Source organism: Hemiscyllium ocellatum, chromosome 9 (genome assembly GCF_020745735.1).
Source record: "Hemiscyllium ocellatum isolate sHemOce1 chromosome 9, sHemOce1.pat.X.cur, whole genome shotgun sequence".
In the NCBI taxonomy this organism is placed as follows: Eukaryota; Metazoa; Chordata; class Chondrichthyes; order Orectolobiformes; family Hemiscylliidae; genus Hemiscyllium; species Hemiscyllium ocellatum.
In genome coordinates, this window is record NC_083409.1 from 112,298,005 (window position 1) to 112,321,347 (window position 23,343).

The 23,343-nt window shown below is 47.0% G+C and overlaps 1 protein-coding gene across 2 annotated transcripts in view; it reads right to left on the minus strand.

The window, feature by feature from the left end:
- Positions 1-6,805: 6,805 nt before the first annotated feature.
- The window catches only part of bcl10 (BCL10 immune signaling adaptor), a 52,927-nt gene continuing 36,389 nt past the window's right edge, over positions 6,806-23,343 (minus strand). Inside the window, exons 2-3 of one of the 2 annotated variants that reach the window (XM_060830024.1) lie at positions 8,503-8,788; positions 6,806-7,679 (exon numbers count right to left, since the gene is read on the minus strand). In XM_060830024.1, the coding sequence (XP_060686007.1) occupies positions 7,312-7,679; positions 8,503-8,788 (654 nt within the window). In that variant the 3' untranslated portion in view covers positions 6,806-7,311. Of the gene's footprint in view, positions 7,683-8,502; positions 8,789-23,343 lie in introns of both variants that reach the window. The other variant, XM_060830023.1, reaches the window with a different exon arrangement.

The window sequence follows — 23,343 nt, forward strand, 5'->3', positions numbered from 1 at the left end:
ATCAGCCATGATCTCACTGAATGGCAGAGCAGACTCGATGGGTTAAATAGCCTATGGCCTACATCACATGGTCCAAAAAACATCTTTCCTGGAACTGAACAAAGCAGGGTGAACATTGGGTTCAGTTCTATGGCCACACCCTGTATTTGGGATTGCACGTCGTCATCGATCCTGTTCTGAACCCAGCACAGGCTGACTGTTGCACTGACCTGAACTCTGGTCTACCATGAGACTGGGATTGAATCCTGGGGCCCTGTCCCCACATTCAGATCTCTGATCAACTTTACCCTCACCACATGAGCCTACAGGGAGAGAAGACAGCTGAGCGTTTATCATGATAAAGAGCTTTTAAGACAGTGAATGTTTCCCTTTGTGGGAAAACATATAAGCAGAATTCATCAGTATATGATAGTCACCAGCAAATCCAATCAGGAACTCAGAAGGAACCTCTGCACCTGGTGAGAATGTGCAAATCAATGTTTGAAATCATGGACTGACAGATTTAAGAACAGCTTCTTCCCTGCTGTTATCAGATTTAAGAACTCACCTCATACATCGGAGTTGTTCTTTCTCTGCACCTGTAGCTGTAACACTATACTCTGCATTCTGCTCTATTACCCCGATGTACGTATGTAAGGTATGATTTACCTGGGTAGCACCAAAAACAGTGCTTTTCACTATATACCAGTACATGTGACAATAATAAATCAGATCTAATCACAGGGACCTGGAATGATCCATGATATGGAGGGGCTGTTTTACAAGCAAAGGTTAAACAGGTTGGGACTCGACTCACTGGAGTTGAGAAAACATTGGATTATATTCCCTACAGTGTGGAAACAGGCCCTTCAGCCCAACAAGTCCACACCAACCCTCTGAAGAGTAACCCACCCAGACCCATTCCTCTACATTTACTCCTGACTAATCCACCTAACACTACGGGCAATTTAGGATGGCCAATTCACCTGACCTGCACATTTTTGGACTGTGGGAGGAAACCCACGCAGACACGGGGAGAACGTGCAAACTCCACACAGCCAATTGCCCGAGGGAATTGAACCTGGGTCCCTGGTGCTGTGAGGCAGCAGTGCTAACCACTGAGCCACTGTGCTGCCCTAAAGTATTTTTTTTAGATAGATTCCTTACAGTGTGGAAACAGGCCCTTCGGCCCAACTAGTCCACAGTGACCCTCTGAACAGTAACCCACCCAGGCCCATTTCCCCCAACTAAACAGGCAATTTAGCATGACCAATTCACCTGACCTGCACATCTTTGGACTTGGGAGGAAACCGGAGCACCCAGAGGAAGCCCACGCAGACACGGGGAGAATATCTGTGGAGTTTGCACAGTCACGCAAGGCTGGAATCAAACCTGGGTCCCTGGCGCTGTGAGGCAGCAGTGCTAACCACTGAGCCACTGTGCCGTCTAAATGAGAGGGAATCTCCGAATATATAGAATTGTAAGGAGTCTGACAGAGTCAAAGCTGAGAGGATGTTTCCCCTCATGGGAGAGTCTAGGACCAGAGGGAACAGCCTCAGAATAAAGGGGCACCAATCAAAGAAAGAGCTGAGGGACTTCTTCTCTCAGAGGGTTGAGAGTCTCTGGAACTTCTTGTCACCGAGAGCTGTGGGGGCAGAGTCCTTGCGTACATTTAAGGCTGAGAGAGAGAGATTCTTGATCAGTCGGGGAGTCAAGGGTTCCAGGAAAAGGGCAAGAAAGTGGCCGTGGGGAATGTCACATCAGGCTGGAGGGCCGGAACCAGCCTACTCCTGTTCCTATTTCTTGTGGAGCAGGTGAAATGTACGGCATAAGTACATTTAAAGGAAGCTCAATAAACCTACCAAGGGGAAGAGAATAAAGGGTTACAACAATTAATTTAGATGAGAAAAGTTGAGGGGATTTCAAATGGAGCTTAACCACTGGCCAGAAATGGCTGGGCCCAATGGCTGTGTACCCTCCATCACCTGATGGGAAGGTGATCCTCTCCACCCTTTTCAGTTTGTGTTGAGTTGGTCTCGTCATTGGAAGGACTTGAATTTAAAATATAGAGGTTTACATAAAATACAATCTACAGCTTTCCAAAGGGGAAAAACAGTGACTGACAGGTACTGGAAGAATTTCACATACTATCGTTCGATTCTCACAGTCACAGTGTGATACATTTAAATACAGGAGAAATAATGAGCTTGTAGATAAGGTAAAGCATTAACAGAAGCAAAAAGGACACAAATTGTCTTCATCAAAAATAGTGCAGAGGTTACTAACTACAGTTTCACAAAATGTGCGCTGTACGTTTCTGACATGTTGATACTGAGAAAATGATCCGGTGTAGGAGATCCCAGTTCTTGGTCAGTTGCAATGTTCCACTTTCTCATTTCAGAGGATCCATTAAAACTGTTGACACAGCAGCTGGGGGTCCGCACGAACAGGACCTCATCCAAGGTCAAAGAGCAGTTATTCACCTCCCTGTTGGTTGAAGTCTGTCCACACACTGACGGGTGCCAGGTTTAACGACATAACAGCCATTAACTTATTTTCAAGATATTTCTGTTCAGTATGAAGTGTATTTGGAGAGATCTGGAAAGCTGGGATAAGGCATTGAATAAATGATACTCATTTATTACCCCGAACCCCTCTATCTTACACAGATTTGTATGAAAAGATACATAGAAGCTCACTCGCATCTTTCTTGATCCCCTCAGTCATTTTGTGGGATAAAGATTTGAGAACATTATTCCTTCTCAGGTTAGGTTGCTACTTGTTAATACATCTACTGTTTCTATTGCAAAAGAGCCAGCACCAACAGATCCCATGATAATGATGACTAAGTAGCAAAAAAATGAACATCCCAGAGTTATGTTTGAATTTCCTATATACAGATTTAAAACAACAAAAATGCACATGAACAGGATTAAATTGATTGTGTCAATATGAGCACAGGTTATTACAGAGTCAAAAAGCAGAGATTATCTCCTCTTCCTGAGGTGATACAAAGGGGAAGTAATTGGGCAAGTTGACCCTGGAGAGAACCTCCTATCACCTGGGCAGTTACGTCCATTGGAAACTCCCCAGTTATGCCAACAATGAAGACCTTCACGTGGACAATGTCTGGCCATTTATGAGCCTCAACTAAATAGGTCCCTGATCACCTGGTGGGAGAGCCAGCCTCATTGCCTCAGTTTGTGGGGGCGGGGCGGGGGGGGTGGCGGGGGAGGGGACACATATGTTTGGGTGCAGCACAAAGACACACACGGTGATCTGCTGCAACCACATGAGGTTCTCCTCCATCGCTGTCCATGGCCAGAAGCACAGCTGCAGCCATGACTCTGGGATTACAGCGACAGGTAACAGCCACGATCACGACCCATTCAGGAATACAGACTCCAGCACCCCAAACTGCCTCTCGGTACAAAACACACAACAGTTATCTTCTCCCCCACTATTAGGTTACTAGTTTGTGGAAGATCAGTGTCTACACGTATTCACACACACCAGACACTCAGACAGCATGTGCATACATACATTGTTAGATGTACAGACACACACACACACACACACACACACACACACACAGACACGCAGGGACGGACACACACACACACACACACAGACACACAGGGACACACACATACAGACACGCAGGGACACACACACACAGACACGCAGGGACACACACACAGACACATGCAGAGTCAGACACACACAGACACAGGGACGGACAGACCATAGGGACACAGACAGGTCAGTAAAATTACCAGCTATACTGACCATCTTTTGCCAGCTCCCACAGCTGCTGGAAAGCTAATGAGGCTGAGAACAACTGCTTCATACTGTGAAGAGCAAAGGTTTTGCGCATAGGAAACGGAATATATAAACTTAAGACGATGACAGAGGAACCTCAATTATCTGAACGAGATGGGTGGGCACTTTCATTCGGATAATCGATTGTTCGGATAACTGATTCAATGCCTCTCCTCTGGGGCTCGGTGTTTTCTGGAGTTTCCTTTTCCCTCGCTCTGCCTGCCTTGCTCCCTCTCTCTGTCTCAGGGTCTGTTTCTGAGCAAACACACATTTGTGGAAGGGACCTGCAGCATTGCTCACGCCTCCCACACCCCCCACCCCACCCCTATTGGTAGGAAGAAGCACACCGCGCATGAGCCCCACCCCATTCCCCCTACCCCATCCAACACTCTACCCCTGAGTACCTTCCCCCACGCAATCACACTCCCCACTCCCCCACCGCCCCTCGAGGGCAGCCGGAATAGACACCAACAGTAAGACTGCTGTTGCCTTTGGGGGGTGAGTCTTAAAATAAAACGCACCCACACCCCCACCCCCCCCACACACACCCCAACACACCCACCCACACCCCCCCAACACGCAGACATCCACATACACCAACCCACACCCCCCCAACACACACCCACCCACACACTCCCAACACACATTCACGTACGCCCACACGCACACACCCCCAACACGCCCACACCCCCCAACACACAGACATCCACACTCCCCCAACACACATACACCCACACCCCAACACATACCCACACCTCCCCAACACACACCCCAAAACACACACACACACACACCCACACCCCCAACACACACACACACCCACACCCCCACACACCCCCAACACACACACCCCCACACCCCCCCACTACACATACACACCCCCAACACCAACACACACACACCCACCCACACCCCCAACACCAACACACACACGCCCACACCCCCAACACCAACACACACACGCCCACACCCCAACACCAACACACACACGCCCACACCCCAACACCAACACACACACGCCCACACCCCAACACCAACACACACACGCCCACACCCCAACACCAACACACACACACGCCCACACCCCAACACCAACACACACACACGCCCACACCCCAACACCAACACACACACACGCCCACACCCCAACACCAACACACACACACGCCCACACCCCAACACCAACACACACACACGCCCACACCCCAACACCAACACACACGCCACACCCCAACACCAACACACACGCCACACCCCAACACCAACACACACGCCACACCCCAACACCAACACACACGCCCACACCCCAACACCAACACACACGCCCACACCCCAACACCAACACACACGCCCACACCCCAACACCAACACACACGCCCACACCCCAACACCAACACACACGCCCACACCCCAACACCAACACACTCGCCCACACCCCAACACCAACACACACACGCCCACACCCCAACACACACACACACACCCCACACACACAGGCCCACACACACACAGGCCCACACCCCAACACACACACAGGCCCACACCCCAACACACACACAGGCCCACAGACGCCCACACGCCCCCAACACGCCCACACACCCCCAACACACCCACAGACGCTCACACCCACAGACGCCCACACCCACTACACATACACACCCTCAACACCAACACACACCCCCAACACCAACACACACACGCCCACACCCCAACACACACACACACACCCCACACACACAGGCCCACACACACACAGGCCCACACCCCAACACACACACAGGCCCACACCCCAACACACACACAGGCCCACAGACGCCCACACGCCCCCAACACGCCCACACACCCTCAACACACCCACAGACGCTCACACCCACAGACGCCCACACCCACTACACATACACACCCTCAACACCAACACACACCCCCAACACCAACACACACACGCCCACACCCCAACACCAACACACACACGCCCACACCCCAACACACACACCCACAGACGCCCACACCCCAACACACACACCCACAGACGCCCACACCCCAACACACACACCCACAGACGCCCACACCCCAACACACACACCCACAGATGCCCACACCCCCAACACACCCACAGACGCCCACACCCCCCAACACACCCACAGACGCCCATACCCCCCAACACACCCAGACGCCCACACCCAACACACCCACAGACCCCACAACACACACCCCACAACACACACACACACACCCCCAACACACACACAACCCCACAACACACACACACAACCCCACAACACACACACACAACCCCACAACACACACACAACCCCACAACACACACACAACCCCACAACATACACACACACCCCCAACACCCGAACACACACACACTCCCACACACACACACCCACCCACACCCCCAACACACACACCCACCCACACCCAACACACACACACACCCACCACACACACACCCTCACACCCCCACCACACACACACCCTCACACCCCCACCACACACACACCCTCACACCCCCAACACACACACACCCCCACAATCCCCAACACACCCACACCCCCACAATCCCCAACACACCCACACCCCCACAATCCCCAACACACCCACACCCTCACACCCCCAACACACACCACACCCTCACACCCCCAACACACACCACACCCTCACACCCCCAACACACACCCACACCCTCACACCCCCAACACACACCCACACCCCCAACACACACCCACACCCCCAACACACACCCACACCCCCAACACACACCCAACACACAAACACACCCCAACACACACCCACACCCCAACACACACCCACACCCCCACAATCCCCAACACACCCACACCCCCACAATCCCCAACACACCCACACCCCCACAATCCCCAACACACCCACACCCCCACAATCCCCAACACACCCACACCCCCACAACCCCCAACACACCCACAACCCCACAACCCCCAACACACCCACAACCCCCAACACACCCACAACCCCCAACACACACAGCCCCACCACAAACACACACACACACCTTTTTACTGCAACTTTTTGACAGATTCCACCTCTGCCGTGTATAGCACAATGTTGGTGAGATTATCTGGGGAAGGGGGGTTTAGGATACACTCCTGTGTAGAACTCTAGGGAAAGTGTGGAGAGAGAGAGATCGAGAGAGAGGGAGGGCGGGAGGTCAGTCATTTGGAGATGGTGCCTGGGCTCCCATTTGTAATCGGCAGCATTTCAGTGAGCCAAGCTCATTTTTCATCATTATAAATAATCCGTGTCGAAACAACTCTTTGATGTAATGCTTCTAGCGGGACCTCGAGATCTTCTTCGGATAATCCGAAATTTGGATAATTGATACTTGGATAATCGAGGTTCCTCTGTGTACATTTACAAAAGCACTCAGTTTCTTACCCACATTTAATAAAGACATAGAACCATAAAAGTCAGACACTGTGTAAGCTCCTAGGTCACCATGCAGGGATGTTCGATGCAGGCACCTGGTCACGGTGCACGGGACCGTAGTGGCAAAAAGCCAGGGTCACTGGAATTACTACAGGCTCCCTCAGCTTCAGCTTCGAGTTCCGGGGGAAGTGAAGGAGCTCCTGGTTCCCCCGGCCTGGGAAGGGATAACGTTGTCGGCATGGTTTCCACATTGCCCAGAGAACTTGCCTTCTCCAACAATGACAGGGATTTCAAATCCAAAGGAGAGAGCGTGGGTGAGGCTGATGGCAGGGGACTGTATTCACCTTCAGGATGAAAGAGGATGTTTGCTTCTGTCTTCTGACTGTTGGACTCAATGGATGGGAACACGGACAGGTTATTGGTTACCGACGTATCTTTGGCCATCTCCGAACTGCTCAACAAATTTCCTGCTTCAAGTGGAAGAGAAAGAAATGAGAGAGAAAGAGATTGAACAAACTGAATGAATACTGATTCTACACAGTTTACAATTAAATTGTTTAACAGGAAAAGAATATTTGAGGAATGCTAATCTAATAAAAGCAGCATATCTAGAGAAGCAGCTCAAAAAGGCCAGATTTTCAATCCAACTAGCCAGAGGCTGGTAATATCTCAACTTGGACGGTACGGCGGCTCAGTGGTTAGCACTGCTGTCTCACAGCACCAGGGTCCCAGGTTCAATTCCAGCCTTGAGTGACTGCCTGCGTGGTGTTTGCACATTCTCCGGGTGCTCCGGTCTCCTCCCGCAGTCCAAAGATTGAATTGGCCATGCTAAACTGCGTGCAGTGTTAGGCATGTCAGTCAGAGGGAAATGGGTCTGGGTGGGTTACTCTTCGGAGGGTCAGTGTAGACTTGTTGGGCCGAAGGGCCTGTTTCCACACTGTAGGGAATCTAATCTAATCTCAGCAGACCAAGGCCATAGGGTCTGTTTCCATGCTGTATGATTCTTTGGTCTAACTGTCCCTTATGCCTGCATTTAGCCCATATCCCTCTAAACCTTTCCCATCCAGCAACTCCCCCTGGCTTTACTGTTCTTTTGCACTTTGGGATTTGCACTGAATTTGTGCAATTGATTCAAAATGACAGTAAAGGGGGAATGCTGGCTGGACACAGCATGCACAATAATTAAAAAAACTCCGACAGTTATCGAACTATGTGGGAGGATCCATCTTTGCAAAGGGAACAGCATCCTATGATGGGATGGGAGAACCAGAAAGTCTATTTCTCTTTTACCTTTCTGGATCAGCTTTTCGTTTTTAATCTTCTGCACCTCGTCTGTTATTCTCTGAACCAGGAAGTTCTGTGTGCCCTCTCGCCTGATGGAGTTGATCAGAGTGTCCAGGCCTTTCGGGTTCTCTGCCAGGTAATCCAGCAACTTTCCAGTCTTTCGTCTATTCAGTACCTGGGAGGAAATGTCCTCCGTATCTTCCTTAGACAATATCCTTTTTGCCCGCAGGTAATCAAAATGTCTTTCTGCAATGACTTTTTCACACAAGTACGGCCTCAGTTTCTCTAAAACCTGCAGTCAAGAGTAGAGTCACGTTAGTAAATACACTCAATGCTTCCAGACAACCCTAACCCCGGTTTCTGCTCATTTAACACAACATCTGTCTCACTGGAGCCGCCCAGCTCTCAGCTTTGAGAGGAATCCTCACGAGCATCAGAAAAAGATTGAAAAGAGTGACTGTCTGTGTGGAGTTTGCACATTCTCCCCGTGTCTGTGAGGGTTTCCTCCGGGTGCTTCAGTCTCCTCACATTGTCCAAAGATGTGCAGGTGAATTGGCCAGGTACGTCAGTCAGAGGGAAATGGGGCTGGGTGGGTTACTCTTCGGATGATGAGTATTTTACTTTCCTTAAGCAAAGCTTCAGTCCTTGAAAAGTATCTCTCTCTCGTTTTTCTCTGATTTGACGATAAGTTCAACTCAGGGACAACTCTCTCCTTCTGGTTTGTTTCAGGAAATTGATTTTTCTGGTTAGTAACACCGTGCAGGAACTAAACCTTCAGAGAGTTCAACTAAACCTCAGAGACGTGAACTCAGATGAATGAGATCTAACTTAGTGGAGAGAAGCTTAAAAAGGACACGAAGGGCAATTTTTTTTACACAGATGGTGGTTTGTGTGAGGAATGAACTTCCTGAGGAAGTGGTGGATGTTGGTACAGTTACAATGTTTAAAAGACATTTGTATAAGTCAGGAGTAGGAAAGGTTTGAAGAGATATAGGATAGGAGCAGGCAGGTGGGACGAGTTTAGTTTGGGATTATGTTCAACAAGACCTGGTTGGACTGAAGGGTCTGTTTCCGTGCTGTATGACTCCATGACTCAGAATGTCTTATTGGTGTCAACCCTCTTCTTCCTGCTCAGGTTTTTAAAACTTCCCAATAGTTGATAATTTTCTGGTGCTCCTGACCTTTCACACTGTTACATTACAGGATTTCCCAACAGTGTGCGTAGGACAGGATAGGCTGTAATAATATACAGACCTTCATAGAATCCCTACAGTGTGGAAGCTGGCCATTCGGCCCATCGAACCCAAACCAACCTTCTGAAGAGCATCCCATCCAGATCCACTCCCCTATCCTGTCCCTGTAACCCTGCATTTCCCTTGGCCAACCCACCCTAACCTGCACATCTTTAGTCTGTCGGTGGAAACCCACGCAGACACGGGAGAAAGCACAAAACCCACACAGACACAGTCGCCCGAGGCTGGAATCAAACCCGGGCCCCTGGTCCTGTGAGGCAGCAGTGCTGCAGACTTAGGCCATTTGGCCCATCCAATCTGGAGACCAATCAGACCCTGGTCAGAGTTGAGGCTCAGGACCCTAGCAAAACAAAAAATTAAAAACAAGGAGGGGATAGGCATAAAAATAAGTTTAAAAATGAATGAAAATGTGGTCTTTGTTTCAAGCAAGTAGGAATACAGAGTTCTGGAAGTGTAATACAAGTACCTGGAGCTGTTTCAACATTAACTCTATCTACCAGCGATGCCCAGTGGCAAGCAGGATGCCCCATTTCCAGGAGTCAGTGCAGGAACTCACTGAGATTCCTTTGACAGCACCTTCTAATCAGCCACGTTTATCACCAACACAGACAGAGGTAGTAGACAAATGGGGACACTGACACCTACAACTTCCTCTCCAACCCACTCAGCTGCCTGCACTTGGAAATGTTTCACCAGCCCTTTCACATTGCTGGGTCAAACTGCTGGAATCTCCTTCCCAATAGCATGGTGGGGATGTCCACATCACTAAGACAGCAGCGGTTCAAGAAGGCAGCTCACCAACACCTTCTCAAAGGCACTTAGGGATGGGTAATGATGGCTGGTCCAACCACTGATGCTCACATCCTGTGTACAAATGTAAGAAAAAAAACTCAACCAGACAGCACTGCCCAGATCGTGACCATCCCTCAGGAAGGATATGTTGATAAACTCATCAGAATTGTATCAGAGGCAATGAAGGGGGTGATGGCACAGTGGTAAATTGGCTGGATTATTTCCTGGGGTTCTGGATGACTAATGTCCTGGTTTCAATTCTCACTGCAGCAGATGGTGAAATCTGAATTCAATAAAAATCTGGAATTAAATGCTAAGTTTAATGGCGACCACTGCCTCTTGTTATTACAACCCACCTGTTCCACTAATGTCCTTTAGGGAAGGAAATCTGCCATCCTCACCAGGTCTGGCCTACATATGATTCCAGACCATGGCTGACTCTTAATGCCACCTGGAATAGTGAAGCAAACCAAATGGCTCCATAGCAATTCGGGATGGACCACAAATGCTGGCTAACAGCTAAACTAAAACAGTTTTGTGTCATTCCGTGTCTTCTCGGTGAAATTGACATTTGGGGCATTGTCCTGATCAGTACAATACGCACTATGGCACTGCGTCTTGCTTTTCTGCAATATTTGAAAGTGAGGCATATGCTGATTGAGTAAGATGAAGAGGAGTGGAAAACAAAACAGTGGAATAGCATCGTTGTGTTCTATATACGTTGTGATGCGAACTTTAACTTCAAGGGACACTTCTGAAATGACTCACATGCACAGAAACATACTCAGAAGTGATATTTATGCTTCACATCTCAACCAATATCTCAAAGCTGCTTTATACATATGCAAATTACTTCCACCTTTCAGAGAGTGAGTTATTTTGAACATAGAGGGAAACTCCCTTGGCATCAGAAAATACCAAATTAGCATGGCACAGCACAAAGAATAAACCTGGGATTCTGAACACTAGCCTTCTGCAGCTTGTATTACAAAAGACAGTCAATATTTAAGAATTTTACTCAAATTTTTTGCCAAACAAGTTCTAAACTGGGACAGCCAACATATCAAGCATTGTGCTAAACAACACTCAGATCTCTGATAAACCTGGAAGGGTCATTGCGCTGCTGATAATATTAGACGCTGCTCATCACACCATACAAATTGTGTGAAATTTGCTACACGGGTAATTCATGGGGCAATAGTTTAAGGTCACTGAGCAACAACATGCATTTAGATTGTGCTTTTGACATGTCCGAGGATTGTTATCAAAGAAACCTGACCCCAAATGACCTGAGTGATGAGGGCAGGTGTCCGAGTGCCTCGATCTGAGGCTGAGGTTTTAAAAAGCTCCTTAAACAAGGCCAGCAGAACAGACAGCTTCAGGTGCAGACTGGCTTCCTTGCACTTCCTTTGCATCACAGGTTTGTGGGGGTTTTTTGCTAGAAATTCCCATCATTTTGTGTCAAATACTACTTCATCCAGAGTCACATATCTCAGTGCACACCCTGGCCATACACTCATTGGAAAAATTCTCCAAACTGTCCCACTCCTTTACTTGGTTCACACAATGTTAATTTCTTTATCGAAATGTTAATTATTTCCGATGTTACAGCAGTGCCTACATTTCCAATGGTGCTCCACTGGTTTGACTGCTCTCCCTGAGATGTTCTGAGCTCATTGCCACTGCTGTATAAAATACTTTGAAAGTTGGGTGTTAGAATCAGCACGTGACCATACAGCCCCCAGGGACTGTTCTACAATTTCATTGGATGATAGTTAATTTTTATTTCAACTCCACCTACCCAGTGATTCCTAAAACCGAAAAACAAACAAACAGACCGGTGAGCCTGACCTCAGTGGTGGGCAAGTAGTTGGAGGGAATCCTGAGGGACAGGATGTACATGTATTTGGAAAGGCAAGGACTGATTAGGGATAGTCAACATGGCTTCATGAGTGGAAAATCATGTGTCATGAACTTGGTTGAGCTTTTTGAAGAAGTAACAAAGTGGATTGTTGAGGGCAGAGTGGTAGACATGATCTATATGGACTTCAGTAAGGTGTTCTACAAGGTTCCCCATGGGAGACTGGTTAGCAAGGTTAGATCTCATGGAGTACAGGGAGAACTAGCCATTTGGATACAGAACTGGCTCAAAGGTAGAAGACAGAGGGTGGTGGTGGAGGGTTGTTTTTCAGACTAGAGGCCTGTCACTACTGATGAATTGATTCTAAAACTTTACCATTCAAATTAAAGCTTTCACTACACATACCATCACAATCATTCATTCAAACTGGACGTCCTTTAATTTGCATATAACAATTTACCAAGTTGCCCAATTCACACAAACAATTTACCAAAATGACCAATCTCTCAGAAGGGCCTATAACCATTTTCCCGATCAGGTATTTTCTCACAGGTTGTTCCCCTTCCCAACTACATAAAGGTACTGTCCCATTTCACCTTATGACTCCTTGTTCTGCTGTGAACAATTTCCATCAGCCATATCAATACTGCGGGGTGTGAAATTTACTGAGCCTGCCCTCTTTCCTATTGTATATTAATTTCCGCCCACCAAATCCAAAAGAGACAGCTCCCTAAACGGAATCCATCAGGTAGTGACAACCAGTTCCCCCACTCACAACGTTTTATTACAGGATCAACACAGAGTAGCCCCACAGCAACCTACAGCAATCAGACAAAATTGTCCCGACCTACAAGCTGGGTTCAGGTGGTTCATTTGATCTTTTCAAGGTAGCGGTTCCACTGGGCGGGGAACAGGTTGTCTAGCCGAACACAAGGAGTGGTCTGGAGTAAAACACCTGGGACACCCTGACCACTCTGTTCCATCCGGTTCAAAATTTTAAGTCACTTACTCAGCCCAGCGAGACGTTCCCAATGTTGAGATCCAGAGTCACAGCGCCAAATATGGACTCTTAATTCCGGATGACTCAAATTTCAGTTTAAAGGGAAACAAACCTTTATTTCTAGATCGCCAGCGAGAGATTTTGGGTGATACCAAAGGAGCCTTACAGCCTTCTTGTGGTGGCACCCTCAATGAATCTCCATACATTACACATAGCATAGAACATAGAATATTCCAGCGCAGTCCAGGCCCTTCAGCCCGCGATGTTGCGCTGACCTGTGGAACCAATCTGAAGCCCATTTAATCTACACTATTCCAATCTCATCCATATGCCTATCCAATGATCATTTTAGTGCCCTTAGAGTTGGTGAGTCTACTACTGGTGCAGAGCGTTCCATGCCCCTAGTACTCTTTGAGTAAAGAAACTCTCTCTGACATCTGTCCCATATCTATTACCCCTCAATTTAAAGCTACGTCCCCTCGTGCTAGCCATCACCATCCGAGGAAAAAGGTTCTCACTGTCCAAACTATCTAATTGTCTGATTATCTTATATGTCTCAATTAAGTCACCTGTCAACACAGCCACAAGTCCCTCAGCCTTTTCTCATACAACCTTCCCTCCATACCAGACAGCGTCCCAGTGAATCCTTTCCAAAGCTTCCACATTCTTCCTATAATGCAGTGACCAGAACTGTACGCAATACTCCAAGTGTGGTCGCACCAGGGTTTTGTACAGTTGCAGCATGACCACATGGCTCCGAAACTCAATCCCTCTACCAATAAAAGCTAACACACCATATGGCTTCTTAACAACCCTATCAACCTGGGTGGCAACTTTCAGGGATCTGTGTACATGGACACCAAGACCTCTCTGCTCATCTACACCACCAAGAATCTTACCATTAGCCCAGTACTCTGCATTCCTGTTACTCCAATCAAAGTGAATCACCTCACACTTTTCCACATTAAACTCCATTTGCCACCTCTCAGCTCAGTTCTGCAGCTTATCTATGTCCGTCTGTAACCTACAACATCCTTCATCACTATCCACAACTCTACTGACTTAATGTCATCCGCAAATTTACTAACCCATTGTTCTATGCTCATTCATAAAAATGACAAACAGCAGTGGCCCCAAAGCAGATGCTTGCGGTACCCCACTAGTAACTGGACTCCAGGATGAACATTTCCCATCAACCACCACCCTCTGTCTTTTTTCAGTTTGCCAATTTCTGATCCAATCAACTAAATCACCGTCAATCCCATGCCTCCGTATTTTGTGCAGTAGTCAAGATCAGAGTGCTGCTGGAAAAGCACAGCAGGTCAGGCAGCATCCGTGGAGCAGGAGAATCGATGTTTCGGGCAAAAGCCCTTCATCAGATCTTAATGAAGGGCTCCAGCCTGAAACGACAATTCTCCTGCTCCTCGGATGCTGCCTGACCTGCTGTGCTTTTCCAGCAACACACTGTTGACTGTAATCTTACTCTAGTCGTTCTTTTATTCCTGATAAAGCTATAGAAATCTTTAGGATTTTCCTTGATCCTATCTGCCAATGACTTCTCATGTCCCCTCTAGGCTCTCTCTTTAGGTTCTCCTCGCTAGCCTGTAACTCCCAAGCGCTCTAACTGAGCCATCACATCTCTTCCTAACATAAGCCTTCTTCTTCCTCTTGACAAGAGATTCAACTTCTTAAATAAACTACAGCTCCTGTGCTCGACAACTTCCTCCTTGCCAGGCAGGTACATACTTATCAGTATACTTTATATCTTGTTTGGGTGTGACTAATACAAAGTTCTTAATATCACATGACTGATTGCTATTATATTGTTAAAAACAGGTATTTCTCAATTTTACAATGACTAGTGATGCTACCTTCCTCTGACAAATACCGAATTATTTACATGAGCCTGTTACTGTATTATTCACAATCTTGTGTTAATAGGTAGGGATGTAGATAATAAGATCCAGTATTGTTCTCATTATTTGTCTTCGCAAACACTTATTAATAGGTGAGGAAGTATGTTAATAGGAACAGGAGACAGTTAATAAGATCTATAGCCAAGGCTGACAGTCTTACCCACAGCTGAAAATGTGTTGCTGGAAAAGCGCAGCAGGTCAGGCAGCATCCAAGGAGCAGGAGAGTTGACATTTCGGGCATGAGCCCTTCTTCAATCCCGAAGAAGGGCTCATGCCCGAAACGTCGACTCTCCTGCTCCTTGGATGCTGCCTGACCTGCTGCGCTTTTCCAGCAACACATTTTCAGCTCTGATCTCCAGCATCTGCAGTCCTCACTTTCTGCTAGAGTCTTACCCAAGGACCAATCAGCTTTGCCCAAGGGCTGAGGGCAAAATACACACCTATGGCTCCAGACAATTCCTACAGTTCTGACAGAACCTGTGATTTCCAGTCTCAGCCAGCCAGAGGGTGGGCACACAGTCAACATCATAGTAAGCCACTACAATAGAGGTTTTTTTTAAATGTTGAATTCTCAATGCCCTAAAACATTATGTTCGGCTATTATAATCGAATGTTAGCTATTGAATTCCCAAAACTTTGTCACTACTTTTCGTCATCTATATAAATGATTTGGATGTGAACAAGGAGGTATAGTTAGTAAGTTTGCAGATAACACCAAAATTGGATGTGTAGTGGACAGCAAAGAAGGTTACCTCAGATTACAATGAGATCTTGATCAGATGGGCCAATGGGCTGAGGATTGACAGATGGAGTTTAATTTAGATAAATGCGAAGTGCTGCATTTTGGAAAAGCAAATCAGAGCAGGACTTATCCAATTAATGGTAAGGTCTTAGGGAGTGTTGCTGAACAAAGAGACCTTGGAGTGCAGGTTCATAGTTCCTTGAAAGTAGAATCGCAGATAGATAGGACGGTGAAGATGACATTTGGTATGCTTTCCTTTATTGGTCAGAGTATTGAGTACAGGAGTTGGGAGGTCATGTTGTGGTTGTACAGGATGTTAGCTAGGTCACTTTTGGAATATTGTGAGCAATTCTGGTCTCCTTTCTATCGGAAAGATTAGATTAGATTAGATTACTTACAGTGTGGAAACAGGCCCTTTGGCCCAACAAGTCCACACTGACCCGCCGAAGCGCAACCCACCCATACCCCTACATATACCCCTTACCTAACACTACGGGCAATTTAGCATGGCCAATTCACCTGACCCACACATCGTTGGACTGTGGGAGGAAACCGGAGCACCCGGAGGAAACCCACGCAGACACGGGGAGAATGTGCAAACTCCACACAGTTAGTCGCCTGAGTCGGGAATTGAACCCAGGTCTCTGGTGCTGTGAGGCAGCAGTGCTAACCACTGTGCCACCGTGCCTAAAGATGTTGTGAAACTTGAAAGGATTTAGAAAAGATTTACAAGGAGGTTGCCAGGGTTGGAGGCTTTGAGCTATAGGGAGAGGTTGAATAGGTTGGGGCTGTTTTCCCTGGACTGAGGCTGAGGGATGACCTTATAGAGGTTTATAAAATCATGAGGGGCTTGGGTAGGTGTCACAAAGCTGGTCCTTTTTTTTTGGAAAGCTGTTCCTTTTCTCAAGGATACTGTGTCCTCTGCTTTTTTCAGAGGGTTCGTAAAACGGTCCAGACTCCGAAATGACTGGTTTGGTATAGAGATGAAAAGGATATTGAGAGGCCGTTTTGTTTCTACGTAAACAGATGAGATGTTAGGCCACAGCTTACATGTTTTAGAAGTTACCCGAATATTGAAAAGGGAGTGGTCAGTCCTAAAAGCTGAAATCTTGTTTCAGTCAGTTCAGCAGTGAGCTGTGTGGAAACAGACTGTGAGACTCTCTCTCCTTCTGCCCTTCCAACTTCGACCTGTAAGCCTCTCTTTCATTTTTACTGTGTTTAAAGGGTTTGTTCTGTGTATATTCAGAACGGCATAATTATGTCTAGTTTGGATAGTCTAGCTCTGTGGATATTCCATATTCTGTTCTTTGGGTTTCATTCTGTAATTTTGTGAATACATTTTTGTTTGTTCTATAACTTGGTAGTCAACCTAGCTAGCTTACTGCGGGTAATTTTCACTGTACAATTACTGAAACAAATTACGAAGTTACAAATTTGGAGTACTGCATACAATTCTGGTTACCCTCCTGTCGGAAGAATGTTATTAAACTGGGTAAAAGTGTAAAAAGAATTTACAAGGATGTTATGAAGATTGCAACGTTTGAGTTATAAGGGGAGGCTGAATAGGCTGGAACTCTTATCCCTAGAGCATAGGAGGCTGAGGGGTGACCTTATAGAGTTTTATAAAATCATGTGGGGCATAGATAAGGTGAACAGCCAAGGTCTTTTCCCTGTAGTGGTAGGGTCCAGAACTAGAGGGGCACAGGTTTAAGGTGAGAGGGGAAAGATATAAAAGAGACTTAAGGGGCAACTTTTTCATGCAGAGGGTGGTACGTGTATTGAATGAGCTGCCAGAGGAAGTGGTGGAGGCTGGTACAAGTACAGCATTTAAAAGGCATCTGGATGGGTATAAGATTAGGAAGGATTTAGAGGGGTATGAACTAATTGCTGGCAGTTGGGACTAGATTATCTGGTCAGCATTGATGAGTTGAACCAAAGGGTCTGTTTCTGTGCTGTACATCTCTCTGACTCTATAACTCAAAACTTTTATGTCAAGATAGAGACAGATTTTCCACTGCACCTTTGTGAGGAAGTGGTACCTGACATGATCCCCGAATGAACTAGCTCCAGTATCCTGGCTCCTTCATGCGCAGGATTCCACAACCAGAGACATAGAGATCTACAGAACAAAGGCCATTGGGTTCCATTGAGTCTGAGCCAGTTAAAAGCAACTCCCTATCTATTCTTATCCCATTTTCTAGCAGTTGGTCCACAGCCTTGTTTGCTTTGGCACCACAAGTGCCGATCTAAATACTAGTTCAACCTTCTGAGGGTCTCTGCCTCTTCCACCCGGACAGGCAGCGAGTCCCAGATTCCCACTGCCCTCAGGTTAAAAAGCTTTTGCTCACATCCCCCCTAAACCTAGGCCCTGGATCACTGATCCCTCCACCAAGGGGAAAGGTTTCCTCCTGTCTATACCTTTCATCACATTCTCCACCTCAACCACGTCTCCTCTGCTTCAAGGTAAACAAGCGCAGTCTGTCCAATCTCTCTCCATCACTGAACCTCTCCAGTCCAGGCAACATCCTGGGAAAATGTCCTCTGCACCCTCTCCAGTGCTATCACATTCCTCTTATAATGTGGATTCCAGAATTAATGCAGAGGATATACTTTGTCTATTTACCATCTTTTTATTCATTTTAACATCTCTCTCAGAGCAACGTTTGGTTTTGACAATGCAACTTGCCCTCGATTTCTTTTTCATATCATTCATGGGACGTGCGGTGCTGCCCAATAGCAAAATTACAACTGACAGGAGATGGTTCAATTTGGATTTTTGTGAAAAGGGATGTACATTCATTTACAGGGTCTATTCTTTGCTAAGGGTCCCTGTTCATGCTCTGCACATTCCTGAATTTCCCAGTAGCATGGGGAGCCTATTGTTCTTCCTGGTTTCTCCTCAGCCAATCCAAGTTGACTTGCCAACCAATCAAGTCCCTTCTCTCCTGTAATATATACTGTTGTGGTTGCTTGAAATTTGGCATTGTTGCATTTTTCCTGCAGAGTGCAGGGTGAGATGATTGCAATAACCTGTCTCTCTTTTCAGCAAGATTCCAGACTGCCGGCTGCCTGTTCTTTCCTGCCTTTCACACTCATGTGTTTATCCAGCGCACCCTCCCAAACATCATGCTTTTCTTCACAATCATCCTTCCAATAATGGCTACAAGACTGCACCTGCTAACCACTGGCTATGCCATTCATTCATCTTGTTCTGAATACTCCATGCAGTTAAGTAAAGATGAGTGACAATTCAGTAAGATTGGTGCAGCACTGTGGCTCTGGTTTACCTGGGAGGGGGGGCTTTAGTGATGAAGAAAGGTTGGATAGACCGGGTTTGTAGGAGGTTGAGGGACAACCTGAGATTTATAAGATTTTGAATGGCTTGGATGGAGTGGAAAGTAGGAGGCCTTTTTCCAGGGTGGAGGGATCAGTTACTAAGGGGTACAGGTTCAAGGTGCAGGAGGTGGGGTTGAGGAAGTTAAAGAGCTGGGCAAGGCACATGTTTCACACAAAGGGCAGCGAGGAACACACTGCCTGAGGAGATGGTGGAAGCAGACACAACAGCTGCATTCAAGAAGCACCTGGACGGATCCATGAATAGGAAGGGAATAGAAGGATACAGATCCTGTAAGGGAAGATTGTTTTAGTGCGGAAGGGCAGAATGTGCCTGCACACCCTTGGAGGGCCGAAGGGCCTGTTCCTATACTATATTATTCTTTACTCACTACTGCCTTTCAGCGCCAGGGCAGCAGGTTCAATTCCAGCCTCGGGCGACTGTGTGGAGTTTGCACATTCTCCCCGTGTCTGTGTGGGTTTCCTCCGGGTGCTTCAGTTTCCTCCCACAATCCAAAGATGTGTAGGTCAGGGTGAAATGGCCATGGGAAGTGCAGGGTTACAGGGATAGGATGAGGGTGGGTGGGGCTGGGTGGGATGCTCTTCAGAGGGTCAATGTGGACTCAATGGGCCAAATGGCCTGTTACACACTGTAGGGATTCTATGATAAACAGCCATTAATTTTGTCTTTTTATCATTCTCTCACCTTTGACCCCATTTGCTGCTTTTGTTTTATACTTGTACACACTGTCCGTTCCTCTCCTTCTCTAGGTATTATCATTAAAAGGATTACCCTGCAATGCAGCCATGTCCTTTCACTATGTAAGCCTTTGTGTCTTCCCTTGTGACCCCTAACCTACCCCATTAGTTTAAAGCCTTCCCCACTGCCCTAGTTATTCGATTTGCCAGGACACTGGCCCCAGCACAATGTGAGACAAGCCTGACTCAGCAGAAGAGTTCCCTGCTATCTTAGTGCTGGTGCTACAGTCTCCCACAAACTGAAACCCCCTGCACCCTCACCAATCTTGGAGCCATACATTTTACTAATTGGCATTATTTACACTACACCAGTTTGCCAATGGCTCAGGTAGCAATCCAGGGATTATTAATATGAAGTCTCTGTTAATTATTTTAGTTTAGCTCCAAACTATCCAAACCCTTTAGCAGAAGTTCTTTTCCAAACTGAGCAAAGTCATTAGCACCAATAAAGACAATGACAACAGGATCTCTCCCTCTCCATCCATGAGGAGATTTCTTTAACCCTGGCATCGGGCAGGCAACACAGCATTGGGGTTCAGAACTGTAGCGAGCAGCATCTGTACCCATTAGACCATCCACTACACTTACCACCATGTTCCCATGTCCTTCCTCCACTGGAATGGCACTCTGTCCCATCAGGCCGTGGTCAGTTGATGAAGACCTCACTACTGTCCCCATTCTCATCCAAACAGCTTGCAAGAACCTCCAGTCAGATTCCACCTTCAGCTAAGGTGGGATTTGAACCTGTCTCGCCACAGCATTAGGGTAGACCTCAGGATTAGTTGACCAGTGACATTACCACTGGGCCACCAACTCTTGTCTCTCATTTCTTGAATACAGCCGTCTAACTTCACAATTGAGGCTTCTGCCCTCCAAAGTGCATAGAGCATTTTTGTTTGATGTCAAATTATTCCTTCAACACTTCCCACTGTTAGTCTCTCAGTTTATCATTCACAGCTCAGCCTCGTTTTCAGAGGCCAATTTATTTCAAGCCTGTCAATGATGATTTATCCAATATCTAAAAACTTTCCTTTCAAACTTGATATCAATATCCTGTGCCCATCACTCATAAAGGGCAAACATGGCGAGCTAATGGCCTTCTTCACAGAATCCTTACAGTGCAGGAGGCCATTCAACCCATCAGGTCTGCACTAACTCTCAATGACTTAGTGCTGTTCTCCTGTATTTTCCTCATACCCTTTAAACCGCCACCCAGTACCCCTCCTAGACTTGCCTCCACTACGCTTCCAGTCAGTGTATTCCAGACCCTCATTGGGTGAAAAATTGTTTTCTCATCTCGTGTTTGCATCTTTCGCAAGTTACAAAATCTTGTTGTCAATCGTTTTGAGCGGGAACAGTTTCTCCCAATACACTCTATCCAGGGCCCCTCATGATTGGGAAAACCTCTGTCCAATCTTCTCTCAGCCTTCTCCTTTCCATGGAAAACAGCCCCAACTTCTGCGATCTATCCTTGTAACTCAGGTTTCTCATCCCTACAACCACTATTCCACTCCCTTTCTGATGCTTTTACATCTTTCCTGCAGTGCGCTGCCCAGAATCCTACACAATACTCCAGTTGAGGTCTGACAAGTGTCTTGTACAAATTCAACATCACCTCCCTCCCCTTGTACTCTACGTCCCTATTTATAAAGCCCAAGCTGCTGTCTGCTTTTGTATTCAGGACAGCTGCCTGGCTCCAGTCCTCCTTGCTCCACTGAAGTTGGTTCACCCCCAGTTCCTCGTTCAAAGCTTGGATTGTTCATTACACCATCAGCAACAAATCCAATCGTAAATGATCAGTCCTCTAAATGTTTCCCCACTGAGACTTGGCCCACCTCATTGCCAACAGCCAACTCTTGTAATGCCCCATTGTCACTGGGCAGGACACTGCAAGAACTCCTGTCCCCCTTCACATTACTATCATCCCAGGGAGACCGAGAGGACTGCAGATGCTGGAGATCAGAGTCGGGAGGGTGTTGCTGGAAAAGCACAGCAGGTCAGGCAGATTAGATTAGACTAGATTTCCCACAGTGTGGAAACTTCAGTCCAACCAGCCCAACTGACCCTTCGAACCCACCCAGACGCACCTCCCTGCAGCATCCCAGGAGCAGGAAAATCGACGTTTTGGGCCGGAGCCCTTCATCAGGAAAGTGGTCTATAGACTACCCTGAGCAATATCATTGCTCTTATCTTGTTCCTCAGCTCCAGCCACATCAATTCTGTCTGAACCCTCACATTCTCTTTCTCCAGCACTGCCTTGTGCTCCCATAAACAATACTGCCTCCTATCGTTCCTGAATCCCTGCAACTAGGAATATTAAACACCTAGTCCTCTCCTTTTTACAGCCACAACATAGTATTTCCACAAGGCAATCTGTAACTCATCAATCTCTGTTACTATACTCTCTGTATTTGTACACTGAGTGCTGCCAAAGAATGTTTTCATTTCTCTTATTGCACCTCCAGCTATTTGTACTTTTCACAATGCCAGTGTTTTTTATTCACTCATTGGATGTGGGCATCACTGGCTTGGCCTGCATTTATTGCCTGTCCCTAACTGCCCCTTTGAGAGGGTGATGATGAGCCACTGCTGTCCATGTGCTGTAGGTGGACCCACAATGCCCTCAGTTAGGGATTGCATTTTTCAGTATTTTTCCCTGATATTCTCTCCTGGTTCCCACATTCCTGCCAATTTAATTCAAACCCTCCCCAATGGCTTGAGGAAAATGTGTCATGAGTAACTGGGTTTATTCAGATACAACTTGCCCAGTTTATACCAGTCCCTGTACAGGTGCCACCTGCTGCCAATCCAGAGTCAGTCTCAGTGTCCCAGGATTCTAACTCCCTCCCTCTATCCTGCACCTTCTTCCCAGCAACAGTCTTAACATCAGTGCTTGTTTGTATAAAACATTGCGAGTCATCCAGAGAGGACGATTGTTGATCCCTGCTTACTGACCTTGTACTAATCACAGAAAATCAAGTTGACTAATTAACTCGGCAAGAAACACTTCCATGATGTAATAATTGTTAATGACATCCCAGACAAGTAAACAATTACAACTGCGTAGTGTCCTTCATTCAGATTAGAGACTGTTTCCGCTTTTAAAGTTGCCAAATTCCAAATCGTTACTTAAAGACTTGCTTTCCCTCTCGTACCAGTCTGGATCTGATCACAGAATTACAATGAGGCCA